A 17,674-nucleotide genomic window follows, 5' to 3' on the forward strand; every position below is an offset into this window, starting at 1 on the left:
TTTTTTACGACTGATATAGTTTAACGTTTCTCTTTCCCCTCGATATATATCAGATTTTAAGATGTAAATACGGTACTTAATTGATACGTAACAGACCGTCATTAATTACTTCCTATTGCAGCTGTTATAGCGTAACCTTTGTGCTCCAAGACAATGTTTGTCTGCAATGACGTCGCCGTCGACAAGACGTTCTTCCTTATATTTCTTTTATTTCTTTCTTCCGCACATTTGTAGCATTCTGATAAAACATCTGTGTCCATTACAGTATCCTGCAAGCATAGACTAATGAATAACCAGCCAAGTGGCTTCAGCACAATTGGGAGTGGACCCGCACAGAGCCTGTTGAAGACCTTTAATACTTGTAGTATTGCAGCAACAATATTGAATTGTATATTAATAAACTAATTAAGAACAGAGAAGCAGCTCCTCCAGTATTAAAGCTGTTTTCGTTGTGATTACTGACTGTAAGCTGTGTACGGTAACTGGTTTTGATGGTACAATCGCCTTCACACCAGTTTAATAACAACAGAGTCGTAGTAGCGCCGGCAACTTTGAGAAGTAATGCGTTGTAGTAAGTACCATCCAGTTACACTGCTGGCCATTAAAATTGCTACACCAAGAAGAAATGCAGATGATAAACGGGTATTCATTGTACATATATATTATACTAGAACTGACATGTGATTACATTTTCACGCAATTTGGGTGCATAGATCCCGTGAAATCAGTACCCAGAACAACCACCTCTGGCCGTAATAACGGCCTTGATACGCCTGGGCATTGAGTCAGACAGAGCTTGGATGGCGTGTACAGGTACAGCTGCCCATGCAGCTTCAACACGATCCCGCAGGTCGTGAAGAGTAGTGACTGGCGTATTGTGACGAACCTGTTGCTCGGCCACCAATGACCAGAGGTATTCAATAGGTGAGAGATTTGGAGAATGTGCTGGCCAGGGCAGCAGTAGAACATTTTCTGTATCCAGAAAGACCCGTACAGGACCTGTAACATGCGGTCGTGCATTATCCTGCTGAAATGTAGGGTTTCGCAGGGATCGAATGAAGGGTAGAGCAACCACGGGTCGTAACACATCTGAAACGTAACGTCCACTGTTCAAAGTATCGTCAATGCGAACAAGAGGTGGCCGAGACGTGTAACCAATGGCACCCCGTACCATCACGCCGGGTGATAAGCCAGTATGGCGATGACGAATACACGCTTCCAATGTGCGTTCACCGCGATGTCGCCAAACACGGATGCGACCATCATGATGCTGTAAACAGAACAGGATTCATCCGAAAAATGACGTTTTGAAATTCGTGCACCCAGGTTCGTCGTTGAGTACACCATCGCAGGCGCTCCTGTCTGTGATGCAGCGTCAAGGGTAACCGCAGCCATGGTCTCCGAGCTGATAGTCCATGCTGCTGCAAAAGTCGTCGAACTGTTCGTGCAGATGGTTGTTAACTTGCATACGTCCCCATCTGTTGACTCAGGGATCGAGACGTGGCTGCACGATCCCTTACAGCCATGCGATTAAGATGCCTGTCATCTCGAATACTAGTGATACGAGTCCATTGGGATCCAGCACGGCGTTCCGTATTACCCTCCTAAACCCACCGATTCCATATTCTGCTAACAGTCATTGGATCTCGACCAACGCGAGCAGCAATGTCGCGATACGATAAACCGCAATCGCGATAGGCTACAATCCGACCTTTCTCAAAGTCGGAAACGTGATGGAACGCATTTCTCCACCTTACACGAGGCATCGCAACAACGTTTCACCAGGCAACGGCGGTCAACTGCTGTTTGTGTATGAGAAATCGGTTGGAAACTTTCCTCATGTCAGCACGTTGTAGGTGTCGCCACCGGCGTCAACTTTGTGTGAATGATCTGAAAAGCTAATCATTTGCACATCACAGCGTCTTCTTCCTGTCGGTTACATTTCGCGTCTGTATCACGTCATCTTCGTGGTGTAGCAATTTTAATGTACAGTAGTGTATGTAGTTCATAGAAGCTACACTTCAAACGCTAAGGGCTGTTGGTAAATGTTACTTCCCACGGAACCAGTCTGGATGCAGTTCACCGGGCATTGTGTTTACTAAGGGAGAGAACACGTCAAATGTATTTCCTATTTAACTGTCAATACAACGCTATCTGGTGTACATGATGACAACAATTCACATAGTGCAGTGTCACATGCATGTCATTTGTAACAGAACACTTGACAAAAGGTATGCAACAAATGCATCATACCTAGGTATTTAGTTATATGTATGAACACTGTCAGCCCCATTATGTCATGTTCAGCACTATTAATAACAGTGACGTAGGATGGACATTATGCTACTTGACACCACAGTTTTAATATTACTGTGTAAGCTTTTATATATAAATGACTTCGAGTATATTAGATCGTATTACAAGAATTTTTGTGAGCATGTGCACCAGATGGTGTTGTATTGACAGTTAAACGTTAAACGTATATCATGTGTCCTCTCACTTGGTTTACAGGCAGCTCTATCCGACTGAAGTATTTAGTGACTTATTTTAATTTCTCATCTTATTTCTTGCAGAGAGAGCAGGTTGACGACTCAGCAGCAGAGGAATACTATGAAAATTTCTCAGTCGGTAGAAACGAACTAATTAGATGCTTCAATACAAAAAATTGAAGAACACAAAAAGCAAGAGGGACGGATGTAATAAATGCCGGACTGTTTAAATTTGGAGATGTTGCAATGAACGAACGTATGCTACGTCTCATTAGGCTAAGTTGGACTGCGGTAAAGGTATTTGAGGAGTTGAAAGCATAAAATTGCTCTATTCAAGAAAGGCAACAGAGGCGATCCAAACAATTACACAGGCATAAGCTTCGTTAACGCAGGAAATAAAATCTACGGAACTATTTTAAATAATAAGTTGCCCTCTCGGTCTGATACCACTTTGTTAGCAGAAAAATAGGTTTCAGGAAGGGACCAACTTGCGCTCACTGTATTTTAGTCCAAACCAACTGGTGGAGAAAAGGAAAGAATTTAACTCAGAGACGTACAGAGCGCTTGTAGAATATGATAAAACTCTATCCAAAGTCAGAAACCACCTAGTGTGCAGAATATAAAAGAAATGAGGCTTCCCATCGCATCTAACCAACTTTATAGAATCTCTTTACATAGAGACAAAAATTATATCATATGTCCAAATGTTGAAACAATTAACAACAAGGGGAGCTAGAAAAGGATGTGAACTATGTCCATCTTTATTCAGCATCTACATAGATGACCTAGTTATAAACAGGTAGCACTTACGGGATAAAAATCAACAGGAGAGATATGTTTTAACGAGACTGAATATCTAACACCCAAATATTCCAAAAATAAAGGAGAAATACACCTACTCAAAAGGTCAGATAAAACTTCGTTTAACACCTTCCTGAAAGACAATCTCCACTCCAAAACTTTTATCCATTCTGGATTTGGATCACTGCGACTGTCTTGTTACAGGTTTCAGGAGTTACTGCAACCACTACATGTTAAGTGCTATTACCGGCGATTGGTTGCAGTAACTTTTGAAACCTTTAATCACCCCTGCTTCCAAATTCATATTATATTTGTAGACCAGGTGTGGCTTGAATTCAAACAAATAGTATTAACAGCAACTGAGAGATTCATACCAAATAACTTAAAAAACGATGGAGCTGGTCACCCTTGGTGCATAAAACTAAAAATAACACTGTTGCTGAAACAACGAAAACAGCGTGCCAAACTTAAAAGAACGCAAAATCCACAAGACAGGCGATCTTTTGCAGAATTTCGTAATTTACAGCAGACGTCAGTGCTTATAATAGTTTTCACAACGAAACCCGGCTGAAAATCCAGCTAGCGGGAAAACACAATCAGTGCCTTCTCTGTGCGATAGCAGTGGAAACACTACCGATGAGAGTGCTACTAAAGCAGAGTTGCTAAACACAGCCTTCCGAAATTCCGTTACCAAAGAAGTAGAATTAAGTATTTCAGAATACGAATCAAGAACAACTGTCAACTTGAGTAACTTACAAACAGATATCCTCGGAGTAGTGAAGCAACTGAAATCACTTAATAAAAGCAACTCTTCTGGTCTAGCTTATATGACAATTAGGTTCCTCTCAGAGTATGCTGGTGCTGTATCTTCTTACTTAACAACCGTATACGACTATTTATTCGCCAACAGATTCGTACCGAAACGCTGGAAATTTGTACGGGTCACACTAGTATTCAAGAGAGGCAAAAGGAGTAATCCACGAAATTACAGGCCCATTTCAATAACGTCGATATGCAGCAGGAAATTCGAACATGTATTGTGTTCGAACATTATGAATCATTTGACACACAATGAATAAGGATTTAGAAAACATCGTTCATGTGAAACCCAACTGAGTCTTTACACACACTACGTGTTAAGCGCTATTGAGGACGGATTTCACATTGGTACCGTATTTCTAGATTCCCAGAAGACTTTTGACAGTGTATCTCAAAGCGGCTTGAAATCAAATTGCGTGCTTATGGAATATAGTCTCAGATATGCGACTGGGTTCGAGATTTCCTGTCAAAGAGGTCACAGCTCGTAGTAATTGACGGAAATTCATCGAGTAACTCACAAGTGATTTCAGGCGTTCCCCATGGTAGTCTTACTGGCTCTCTGCAGTTCCCTATCTGTAAAAACGATTTAGGAGGCAGTCTGAGCAGCCATATTAGGTAGCTTGCAGATGACGCTGTCGTTTACTGTCTGGTAACTTCATCAGAAGATCACAACAAACTGTAGAAGAATTTAGAAAATATATCTATATGGTGCGAAAGTTGGTAAATGACCCTAAATTATGAAACGTGTGATGTCATTCACATGGATAGTAAAAGGAATCCGTTAAAATTCGGTTACACGATAAATCAATCAAATCTAAATGCCGTAAATTCAACTAAATACCTAGGAACTACAATTCCGAACAACTTAAACTGGAGATAACACACAGAAAATGTTGTGGGGAAGGTGAAACAAAGACTGCAATTTATTGGCAGAACACTTAAAAGATGCAACAGATATACTACAGGGACTGCCTACGCTACGCTTGTCCGTCTTCTTTTGGAGTACTGCTGTGCGGTGTGGGATCCTTGCCAGATGGGATTAACGGAGTACATCGAGACAGTTAAAAGAAGAGCAACAAGTTTTTTACTATCGATAAATAGACGAAAGAGTGTGACGGACATGATACAGAATTTGGGATCGGACATCATTAAAACATAGGCGTTTCCCGTTGCGGCGGATCTTCTCACGAGATTTCAATCACCAACTGTCCTCCCCGAATGCGAAAATTTTTTTTTGACGCCGACGTACATAGGGAGAAAGCATCATAATAATAAAATAAGGGAAATTAGAGCTCGCACAGGAAGATATAGGTGTTCCTTTTTCCACGCGCTGTTAGAGAGTGGAATAATAGAGAATCCTATGCCAGGCACTTAAGTATGATTTGCAGAGTATCCACGCAGATGTAGATGTAAAGGAGATATGTACGGCCAACAAAGCAATTAACCACTCTGCATTGTATCAGAGTGGATTGAGGAGCACTCCACAGGTATAAGGGTGCTTGGGTACTACCTCCTCATAGGTCACCTGACTCTAGGTCACATGACCTCAATGCAACTGCGAACACCAGGGGTGCCATACGGCTGGACGCGTGCTCCTTGCTCTCAGCTCAGATTAATCTCCATGAATTATTGGCAGTGGTTGCGTGGTCATCTATCTGGGTGGCTCCCTAATGCTTCTGTCTGACGGTATGAATAGTTGCAATCATAGTCGTCGTCGTCGTCGTTCAGTAGGGAACGCTACAAGTTGTTCTGTAGGTGTGCTTGTGAGTCTACCTTCCACCGGTGACATAAGAAATATGCCCGACGTTTGTGATAGAAAAACTCGTATATCGCAATGAAATAAATTATACGTGAATGAAACTGCGATATTGTCTTACTCTCAGCCGAGAATCTTGGGTGCGAGATGGAGTAGGAAACGCGTATCGTTTCTCTCACATTTTCTTTCCTAAACAAAGTGTTGTTGTTGTTGTGGTCTTCAGTCCTGAGACTGGTCTGATGCAGCTCTCCATGCTACCATATCCTGGGCATGCTTCTTCATCTCCCAGTACTTACTGCAAGCTAGGTCCTTCTGAATCTGCTTAGTGTATTCATCTCTTGGTCTCCCTCTAAGATTTTTACACTCCACGCTGCCCTCCAATGCTAAATTTGTGATCCCTTGATGCCTCAGAACGTGTCCTACCAACCGATCCCTTCTTCTTGTCAAGTTGTGCCACAAATTCCTCTTCTCCCCAATTCTGTTCAATACCTCCTCATTAGTTATGTGATCTACCCATCTAATCTTCAGCATTCTTCTGTAGCACCACATTTCGAAGGCTTCTATTCTCTTCTTGTCTAAACTATTTATCGTCCGCTTATCACTTCCATACATGGCTACACTCCATACGAATACTTTCAGGAACGACTTCCTGACACTTAAATCAATACTGGATGTTACCAAATTTCTCTTCTTCAGAAACGCTTTCCTTGCCATTGCCAGTCTACATTTTATATCCTGTCTACTTCGACCATCATCAGTTATTTTGCTCCCCAAATAGCAAAACTCCTTTACTACTTTAAGTGTCTCATTTCCTAATCTAATTCCCTCAGCATCACCCGACTTAATTCGACTAAATTCCTTTATCCTCGTTTTGCTTTTGTTGATGTTCATCTTATATTCTCCTTTCAAGACACTGTCCATTCCGTTTAACTGCTCTTCCAAGTCCTTTGTTGTCTCTGACAGAAATACAATGTCATCGGCGAACATCAAAGTTTTTATTTCTTCTCTATGGATTTTAATACCAACTCCGAATTTTTCTTTTGTTTCCTTTACTGCTTGCTCAATATACAGATTGAATAACATCGGGGAGAGGCTACAACCCTGTCTCACTCCCTTCCCAACCACTGCTTCCCTTCCACGTCCATCGACTCTTATAACTGCCATCTGGTTTCTGTACAAATTGTAAATAGCCTTTCGCTCCCTGTTTTTTACCCCTGCCACCTTTAGAATTTGAAAGGGAGTATTCCAGTCAACATTGTCAAAAGCTCTCTCTAATTCTACAAGTGCCAGAAACGTAGGTTTGCCTTTCCTGAATCTTTCTTCTAAGATAAGTCGTAAGGGCAGTATTGGCTCACGTGTTCCAATCTTTCTCCGGAATCGAAACTGATCTTCCCCGAGGTCGGCGTCTACCAGTTTTTCCATTCGTCTGTAAAGAATTCGTGTAAGTAATTTGCAGCTGTGACTTATTAAACTGATAGTTCGGTAATTTTCACATCTGTCAACACCTGCTTTCTTTGGGATTGAAATTATTATATTCTTCTTGAAGTCTGAGGGTATTTCGCCTGTCTCATACATCTTGCTCACCAGATAGTAGAGTTTTGTCAGGACTGGCTCTCCCAAGACCGTCAGTAGTTCTAATGGAATGTTGTCTACTCCTGGGGCCTCGTTTCGACTCAGGTCTTTCAGTGCTCTGTCAAACCCTTCACGCAGTATCGTATCTCCCATTTCATCTTCATCGTCATCTTCTTCCATTTCCATAATATTGTCCTCAAGTACATCGCCCTCGTATAGACCTTCTATATACTCCTTCCTCCTTTCTGCTTTCCCTTCGTTGCTTAGAACCGGATTTCCATCTGAGCTCTTGATATTCATACAAGTGGTTCTCCTTTCTCCAAAGGTCTCTTTAATTTTCCTTTCCATCTGAGCTCTTGATATTCATACAAGTGGTTCTCCTTTCTCCAAAGGTCTCTTTAATTTTCCTGTAGGCAGTATCTATCTTACCTCTAGTGAGATAAGCCTCTACATCCTTACATTTGTCCTCTAGCCATCCCTGCATATCCATTTTGCACTTCCTGTCGATCTCTTTTTTGAGACGTTTGTACTCCTTTTACTGTTTGTAGTAGCTAACCCGTACACCTATTTTTTTATTCATTATTAAACCTACTCCTGCATTACCCCTATTTGTTTTTGTATTTATAACCCTGTATTCACCTGACCAGAAGTCTTGTTCCTCCTTCACTAATTCCCATTATATCTAACTTTAATCTATCCATTTCCCTTTTTAAATTTTCTAACCTACCTGCCCGATTAAGGAATCTGACATTCCACGCTCCGATCCGTAGAATGCCAGTTTTCTTTCTCCTGATAACAACGTCCTCTTGAGTAGTCCCCGCCCGGAGATCCGAATGGGGGACTATTTTACCTCCGGAATATTTTACCCAAGAGGACGCCATCATCATTTAATCATATAGTAAAGCTGCATGCCCTCGGGAAAAATTACGGCTGTAGTTTCCCCTTGATTTCAGCTGTTCGCAGTATCAGCACAGCAAGGCCGTTTGGGTTAGTGTTACAAGGCCAGATCAGTCAATCATCCAGACTGTTGCCCCTGCAACTACTGAAAAGGCTGCCGCCCCTCTTTAGGAACCACACGTTTGTCTGGCCTCTCAACAGATAACCCTCCGTTGTGGTTGTACCTACGGTACGGCCATCTGTATCGCTGAGGCACGCAAGCCTTCCCACCAACGGCAAGGTCCATGGTTCATGGGGGAAGGACACAAATTGTACCGATGGGTATTTCTTGTAACGCTATTCGATATTGTCAGATATGTTACGTTCTACCCGCCAGGGTAACCGAGAGCGCTGCTTCCTGCATTCGGGTAGGCGCGCCTGCCCCGGATCTAATCCGCCTGGCGGATTAACGACGAGGGTCGGGTGTGCCAGGCAGCCTGGATGTGGTTTTTATGCGGTTTTCCACATCCTGCTAGGTGAATATCGAGCTGGTCCCCACGTTCCGCCTCAGTTACACGACTCGCAGACATCTGAAGCCATTCGCACTCTTCCATGGCTTACACTAGATGCAGACAGTTGGGGTACACTAATTTCGTCCCGGGGGGTATGGGATGGCGACAGGTAGGGCATCTTGCCACTCCTTAAATTAACACGCCACATCCGATTAACCATGGCCGACCCTGCATAAACGCGGGACATGGCTCAAGATATATATATATATATATATATATATATATATATATATATATATATACCTTGAGCCCTGTCCCGCGTTTATGCAGGATCAGCAATATGGACTAATTACAGCAGCTGTCAAGGACACGACGTAGACGCCTTGATCAATAGGTGCAATACGTTCTTATTTGACGGCTCAGTATGGACTCCTGATAAATTGCGTGCAAGAAGTTACCTTCTAATATCACCTAGTTCTGAAATGAAAACTGCTTGCGCACTTCTAACAGTGGTATAGTGGTACTCAGCCACTGCACAGATTTTGAATGAAAGTCGCAGTGGCGATCGAAGGCTCCAGGTATAAGGAGTCAACCTCGTTCTGCCAAAGACCTTGACAAAGAGGGTAGAGGGGCAGACAGAAGTTCGGGGAACCTTGTGGCCTAGGGCTGGAAACTTCCCCTACAAGGCGAAAGAATCAGCAATATCAGTGGCATAAATATGCAGAAAGCAATGGGAACCACTGTGTTAAAGTGGCACGATGTGTATCCACAGCACGTGTGGCCTGTAATTGTGAAAGCGTGGAGATCTCCATTGGCCACTAGCCCGAGAAGAGGTTCGTCAAGGCATAAACCTTGCAAAAGTGACTGAGTAACAGACGATAAGGTAAGTTGGAGGGTGAAATGTCAGAGGTTTGAATGTGGTAGGGAAGCTAGAAAATCTGAAAAGGAAATAGAACTGTTCAGTCTAGATATACTACCAGAAGTTAAAAGGAAAGAAAACGAAAATTTATGATCAGATGAATTTAGTGTAATATTCACAGCGTCAGAATATGGTATAACGGGAGTAGTATTTGTCATGAATAGGAAGACAGTCAGAGAATGAATTACTGTGAACTATTCTGGGATAGGGTTATCCGCATCAGAATCGATAGCAAACCAATATCAGCAACACTAGTTCAGGTATACATTCCGATATGACAGGCAGCTGAGGAGGTGGAGAAAGAATGTAAGGATACTGCAGCATATGAACAGTATGTAAAAGGAGATGAAAATTTAATGAAAAGGGTGGTTTTAAAGCTGTAGGATTGGAAAGGAAAGGTAAACAGTTATATGAGAACATGGGATTGATAGTAAGAAAGACGAGTAAGCTTAATTGAGCTGTGAAATAAATCTCAACCAGTAACTGTGCGCCTTGGAAACTAAATAACTAATGACGAACGATATAACGGGGGCATATTAAGCAAACTAGGTCAGACAAGGTAGGTACTTTCCACTAAAGCAAGTCTGTTAGTATCAATCATCGGTACTGAGGAAGTACAGCATTGTAGGGAAGTGAATTATGCAGTTTAGGAAACCTGAAAAGAAAGAGCTCTGAATAATTCGATGAGCACCGCTATACAAGGTTGTTTAAAATTGGAAGGACAGGTAGAATATGAAACCGGCTAGGAGATTACCCTTTGGAAAATATTTGTTAAGACATAGATATAGATAGACAGACAAAATATTAAATACCATCATATTTTCAAAACATCATCTACACAATTACGAAGATGGAAAACCTAGATATGTGCGAGAATTATCGTATAGACAACGTAATAGTTCATGTATCCAAACTGAGGAGAAGAATAATATACAGAAGTATGAAAAAGAAAACAGAATCTATTAGGAAAGCACCAGGAAGGCTGCTCTGACATTGCGCTTGGTGATGAAAACCAAGACTTAGGAAAAATCAAGACTTCTTCATAGGATTTAACGATCTAGATAAAGCGTCGACGATTATCTAAATTCTGAGAAAAATAGAGGTAAGCTGCAGCGGAAAAAACATATGGTAAAAACCAACATAGGACAATAAGAAAGAAAGACCTAGAAGGAAGTTGGCGGACTGAAAACCGTTTAAGACAGGGATCCAGTAACTGGCACCTAGTGCTAAATCTATACATCGAAAAAGCAATGGAAATAAAAGAAACAGTCAAAAGCAGGATTAAAATTCGGGGTGAAAAAATATGATTAGATTCCTTGATGACGTTGCTGTCCTCAGTGAAGGCAAAGCACCATTACACGATATGGTGAATGTAACGAAAAATTTAATGAGTACAGAATATGTACTGAAACTAACTCGAAGAAACACGAAACTAAAGAGGAATAGCATAAATGAAACTAATGGTTCGCATAACACCAAAATTGGAGTCCACGAATTGGAAAGTGAAGGATTTCGGTTACCTTGGAAGCAAAATACAAGACGGGTGAAGTAAAAAGAATGAGAAGCAGAGGCGAACAGGACTTCCCTGGTCCAAATCTGTCTCCTGGTACAAAAGATACTGCTTCATTTGAAAAAGAAATCTCTGACAACGTACGTCTGGATCACAGCGTTGTATAGTAATTAATTACGGGCTATGGAAAAAACAGAATTGGGATTTGGTGCTATAGAAGGATGCTAAAAATTAGACGGGCTGAGAAAATATTAAATGAGAAATCTCTGAAGAATCGTCGAGGAGAGAAATATATGTAAAATATTGAGAGGAAGAACGATATGTGTTATGACATTGGGGAATAATGTCCTTGCTACTATACGGAGCTGTGTAGGGTAAAAGCGGAAGACAGAGATCTCAATACGTCCAACAAATAATTGGAAACATTGTGTGACAGGTGTCTTCAGATGATGAGGTTTGTTTTCACCTTGTTGCACTATTACATAAATTAACAAAAATGTGAAAGGTATTAAAATGTGTTTCTTAGATACTTATATGTCAGCCAAATAATTTTATTAACTAGGTACAAAATATCTTATTGCCAGATGTGGTCTCGTTTCTCTTCGTAGTTTCATTAGAATACCTGGGTGATAAAAACGTACGTAAGTGTTTTGTAAATAATCACTGCCAGTTGCAAAGCCAGTAGAGCAAAATTGTAGATGGTGTAACGTTAATCGACCTGAAAACAACTTTTTTCTGTGGCAAATTTAAAGTTAATTTATACTACTCGCCGAAACTTTTCGTTGCGTTAGAAAATATTGAGGTGTATCACTGCTGAAAAACTAAATTTAAGAAATACACCATACGATGGATCTGAGTGTGTCGTAACCAATACATTTCAGTTTCAGTGACTGAAGACTGGTGATTGTGTTACTTTATCGTATTTCCCCGTGTTAGCTGAATGAGTTTCATGACGTGGATGGAGGTAAAAGGGGTTGAAGTTAAGGAAGAGACTTGGGCGTGAAAATGTGTCAGTGGAGAACGCTCGGAAATGCTGAACTCGAATGTAGTGAATGTGTCGTGACCTCCATTCACTTCATGTCAGTGAAATGGATATATATTTCAGTGTCAGGGCATAAACGGCTGTCCATCATACTTCTACCTCTGGTGCACCTATTACGATATGAACAGCGTTCTGCATTTGTTCAAAAGTAATAAAACAAGTGGCAACAAGGCTAAGGCAGTCTAGGAGGCGCACTCAGATTCCTGAATGTTAAGGCGATTGCTCATAGTAAGCAGGAAATCTTGTGTCGAGTCCTGGTCTGGCGTCGATTTTGTTTTATTTGCCTGGAAGTCTTCCTCATTCGATGTTGTTTGGGGTGTGTTGTGGTGCCATCTGTTATGATAGTCTTTCATTTTAGGTGTCAATGTATTAAGTACGAACAATTCGTATAACTCAAAGAGAAGGCTTTGAATGAGCAGTGAAGAAGTCTGTCTTCAGGTTGTTCTTCGAGCGTGGAAATTTGTCAGCCAATCAGGTTGCTTGGCGCAGCGTTATTTGGTTGGCAGCGTGGATTTCTGGGCAGTCTATTATCTACTGCTGCTCCTCTTTCGGTCTCCATTGCCCGCTGTTTACATCGTATTGCCTTCTGACGATTTGTTAAGTTCAGAATTACGTCTTGTGAATTATTAAACGAGTAGATGAGCATTCTCTGGATGCAGCTTCTAGGATTACTGGTGAGATGGTTTCTTGCTTGTGTGCCATTGCACACGATTTCCAGGTGCATCTGCCGAGCATGCTGGTGCAACTGCATATCCATGAGAGCAAGATTAGGTGTTTGAATCGCGTATTTGTTGAACAGATGGCGTTACTTTCCCACTGTCTAAATAGTACTATGAGGTGTGAAGCATATGCTGTTTTTTCTGTTTTTTGTGAATGTGGTCCTTTAAAGGACGTATGCATCTGCTGTAGATAAATTTTCGTGTCTCTTTTCTGGATAATAACTGAAATTAATTTAAAATATCTCGCGAACTACTTTCGATCCTGGAGCTATCTTTCAATCCCATTAATTTTTAAGCTCCTTGGCTCATGTGCTCACTTTTTTATGCGAGTATCAGGTGCAAGCAGAACATAAATAAACTGTCTTCCATACATAAAGAAGATTTTTTTTCCTTTTATTTGAAATTTTCAGCCAAACAAAGTAAGCGCAACTAACAGAGAATACCGAGACACCTGCTGCATCAATGAATGCATTGAGATTTTGTTTTTCAGTGAATCATTTTCTTGTCATTGTCAAGTGCAACTGATCATCTTGGGGTTCAAGGTCTTTTTTCCGTGTTTTCTGTTACAATACGTATGTTTTTGGATAGAGACCACAATTTTGTTTTTTAACCCAAACATGTTTCACTGCAGTTGCAGCAGCTTCAGTGAGCTTTTATTTTTCATCTGTTAAACATAAAGAATGTTCTTTACAGTTTGTATACATGTAACTTCTGGTTTTTAAATCGCAAATACAGATATTTGAAAAAAAACACATAACTTTTTACCATATGGTGTGGTTTTTCTGATGTGTTGTGTTTCGACAGTGACTGTTTTGTTCCACAGTTTATCATCTGCAACCACTTACAACTTAAAGTAGATAAATTATTTAAGCCAAAAATTACGATTTGAAAAATGTTATTTCTATGCCTGAACTTAACTAAATAAAGTTTCACTTACATTTTCTTTTTCCTCATCTTCATCACTGTCAAACACTATATATTGAGTTGCCACTGTCACTGTCAATGTCACTGGTTCAGTGTTTACCAGCTGTAAAAACAAACATGGCGGGCAGTGGAACAGTTGAAGGTGTAAAAACTAGATGGCTGACAGTCGAACAGTTTAAGGTGTTCCTGGCGGTTACGAATCTTTCAGAAGTCTCTGTGGTTTTGTGTGTGTGTGTGTGTGTGTGTGTGTGTGTGTGTGTGTGTGTGTATGTGCGTGGTGCGTGTGTGTGTAAAAAGGGAGGGAGAGAGAGAGAGAGAGAGAGAGAGAGAGAGAGAGAGAGACTGTACGTTTAGGATTTTTTTGTGCGTGTGTGTGTGTGTGTGTGTGTGTGTGTGGGAGGGGGGAAGTTGGAGGGGTGGGGTGGTGGTGGGGGATGAGAGCTCTATATGTTGGTCTTGTCTAATAATTCTTTGAGGGCAGAGAACAGAGTTCCATTGCAGAGGGCTGTGTATTCATTTATATGGTATGCTTGTTTCCTACAAGGAGAGCTACATCTATATTGCGAAGCATGTTTGAAATTTGGCTCAAAGGTACGTACAACCTTCCTCTCTGACGGTGCAAAACCTGTCGCCCTGCAACGACACTCTAGGAGTCTAGGGCTCGACAGCGCTTCAAACAGCAATGCGCGGAAGTATGGGAGACAAGGCCACAGCTCAGAAGCTCGTGTGCCGCGTAATGTGATTTAATGACATCACATTGCCACCAAACTTCACCACAGTTCTGCCCAACGGTACCGCGGACGTGTCACAGGATGAGTAGGTCGTCTCAGCGACCCCCACCTACACCCCAATCCTTCTTTTCACGCCATACGATGGGGGCTACAAACGCGACGCCCAGTGTTGAAAGCACACGGTTTTCTTATGATACCCCTACAATATCCCTAGAGAAGGGTGGAGACTTCCGAGGATGTCAGCAGTGTCAAAGGTTGTGAAGAACATCTCCCTCTTACTCACTGCAGTGCGGACTGTCGTTTTCCACCGCAAAATGTGTGGGAATCAACGTCTCAAGGAAGTGGGTAGTTTCATTGACGCCCTTTATGCCAACCAGTGAGGTCTTCCCGTGTCGATTCTGAGCAGCGGTGTGTCTGGGAGGTTTTCCTTGCCAACACATAAGGAAATCGGGTGATATCGACGCTGGGCGTTGCGGTTCTAATATCCAACGCAGAAACGTCAAAAAGAAGGAGTGATATGTGGATAAGAGGGTCTGCGACGACCTTTCCATAGCGTGATACGTCCACGGAGGCGTTGGGCAGTATTGTGTTGAAATGTGATGCCAATGTGACATCATTATCCAACCTTACACGTCACGTTAACTTCTGAGTTATGGCCTTTATCTCGCATGTGTCGATACCTCGTTGTTTGAAGCTCGTAGTGCCCGATGGTGACGTCGCAGGGCGCCACGATATTGTACCATTAGAGAGGAAAGAAGTACTCGTCTTTGAGCCAAAATTCAAACTACTCGTCGCAATGGCAAACAATTAAGAGGTTTAAAAATTGTTCAAATGTGTGTGAAATCTTATGGGACTTAACTGCTAAGGTCATCAGTCCCTAAGCTTACACACTACTTAACCTAAATTATCCTAAGGACAAACACACAGACCCATGCCCGAGGGAGGACTCGAACCTCCGTCGGGACCAGCCGCACAGTCCATGACTGCAGCGCCTTAGACCGCTCGGCTAATCCCGCGCGGCTAGAGGTTTAGAAAATGTGATTTTTTAATTCCTTTGCGCACTGTCCACTGATAGGCTGCATTAGGACGATTGAAGTTCTTGATTGCTACTTATCGTCCTTTAATTTATGTTAAACGCCCTTTTATCCGTTATGTTGCGCTCTGAAGAATTGCTTACTGCCTCATATTTCTTTAACTCTAGCTGTACCGCTTCGCTGTTCATTCATGGATCAAATTTCACCCAAAAGGGACCAATTTGAGGCCTTATTACTGGAGTAAAGCAGGGCAACAATTATTGAACTATATGAAAAAAAGTAAATTAGTTACAAACTACGGCGTGCACACACTTCATTCAACATGTAAACGTCACTACAGGTATTCGGATTTAGGTTAGGCGTGTTCGATATGCCTGACATCATTGGCGATGATGTGGCGCCGACGAATAGCGAAATTCTGCATGACCCGCTGAAATGAGGGCTGTTTTCAGCTCAGCAATGGTTTTGGGGTTAGTGCTGTACACCTTAACACATCCCCTCAAAAAGGAGTGTCATGTGTTCAGATCCGCAGAATATGGTGGCGAATCGAGGCCCATGCCAGTGGCCCCTGGGTATCCTAGAGACAGAATGCGGTCCCCAAAGTGCTCCCCCCAGACATCAAACACTCTCCTGCTTCGATGGGGTCGAGCTCCGTCTTGCATGAACCACATCTTGTCGAAATCAGAGTCACTTTGGATAAAGTGGATGAAATCATTTTCCAAATCTTTCAATCACCGTTCGGTAGTCACCGTGCCATCAAGGAATATCGCACCGATTATTCCATGACTGGACACTGCACACCACGCAGCCACCAGTTGAGGTTGAAGAAACTTCTCGATCGCGAAACTCGGATTCTCAGTCCCCCAAATGCGCCAATTTTGCTTATTGACCAGATGAAAGTGGAGTTCGTCGCTAAACCAAACCACGCATTCGCACACTAATTCCGATGATGCTCCGTGCTAACCGTGCAGTTTCAACGTCCTAACGCAAATCATTCTGAAATTATGACGATGTTATTTCGTATAGTTCAATAATCGTCACCCTGTAACTTGCTGTGTACTCAGTGTGAACTGCAACAGGTAGTAGCGGCTTTTAGGCTGTGGGAGTAGAAGTACTCTGAAGGCGAACCAGAAGAGGGCGTCCCAGTGATGGAGCTGCGCCCCGCTACGGTAGCTGGGCACTCACCTTCCTGGTCCAGATGATGCTGGGCACGGGATTGCCGGAAGCCTTGCACTCCAGCGTCACCGTGCCACCCTTCCGCGCCTTCAGCTCTCCGTCCGCTGGCGACATGCGGATGCTCGGCGGAACTGCGACACACAGACCAAAAACACATATAACAATTCGTCTGTAAGTAATAAGAAACAATTCTAACTTTGCGCACTGTTGTAAGAGACGATGTGAAACAATTTCAAAATGATAGTATGAATAGACAATATCGACATGCGATCTGAAGTTTTCGCGGCGTATTTACAATTTGAACAGTTCTCGGGTATCCGACCGGGTAGCGTCGTAATTTCTCTACAATATTTCGGCAGACGTACACACTGCCACCTTCAGGTGCGGCCGGCGCTGCGGCTACTGGAGGTGGTGGGGGAAGCGGCGCCTGGGTCTGAACTGGGGTCTGCAGTCCTGTAGACGAATTTCGATGGCCTCTTTAGTAACAGTTGAAGGTGTAAAAACAAGATGGCTGACAGTCGAGCAGTTTAAGGTGTTCCTGGCGGTTACGAATCTTTCAGAGGTCTCTCTCTCTCTCTGTGTATGTGTGTGTGTGTGTGTGTGTGTGTGTGTGTGTATTAATTAGATCGTCCTGTAGTCGGATTTCGATGGCCTCTTTAGTAAAGAGGCCATCGAAATCCGACTACAGGACGACCTAATTAATAAAGACAGCGGCCTTCAACTTAGTCAGGCTTGGAAACTTGCACTCAGCCTGGAGAGAAAGTGCGGTCCCAGAGATCGTGGACCGCCCCCGT

The 17,674-nt window shown here is 42.5% G+C and overlaps 1 protein-coding gene across 3 annotated transcripts in view; it reads right to left on the reverse strand.

Moving 5' to 3' along the window:
* The window catches only part of LOC124615503 (lachesin-like), an 878,988-nt gene that overhangs the window by 218,907 nt on the left and 642,407 nt on the right, over nt 1-17,674 (reverse strand). For all 3 annotated transcript variants that reach the window (XM_047143457.1, XM_047143456.1, XM_047143458.1), the window contains exon 4: nt 16,890-17,011. In XM_047143457.1, the coding sequence (XP_046999413.1) occupies nt 16,890-17,011 (122 nt within the window). The remainder of the gene's footprint in view (nt 1-16,889; nt 17,012-17,674) is intronic.

This window comes from Schistocerca americana, chromosome 5, assembly GCF_021461395.2.
Source record: "Schistocerca americana isolate TAMUIC-IGC-003095 chromosome 5, iqSchAmer2.1, whole genome shotgun sequence".
Taxonomy (NCBI): domain Eukaryota; kingdom Metazoa; phylum Arthropoda; class Insecta; order Orthoptera; family Acrididae; genus Schistocerca; species Schistocerca americana.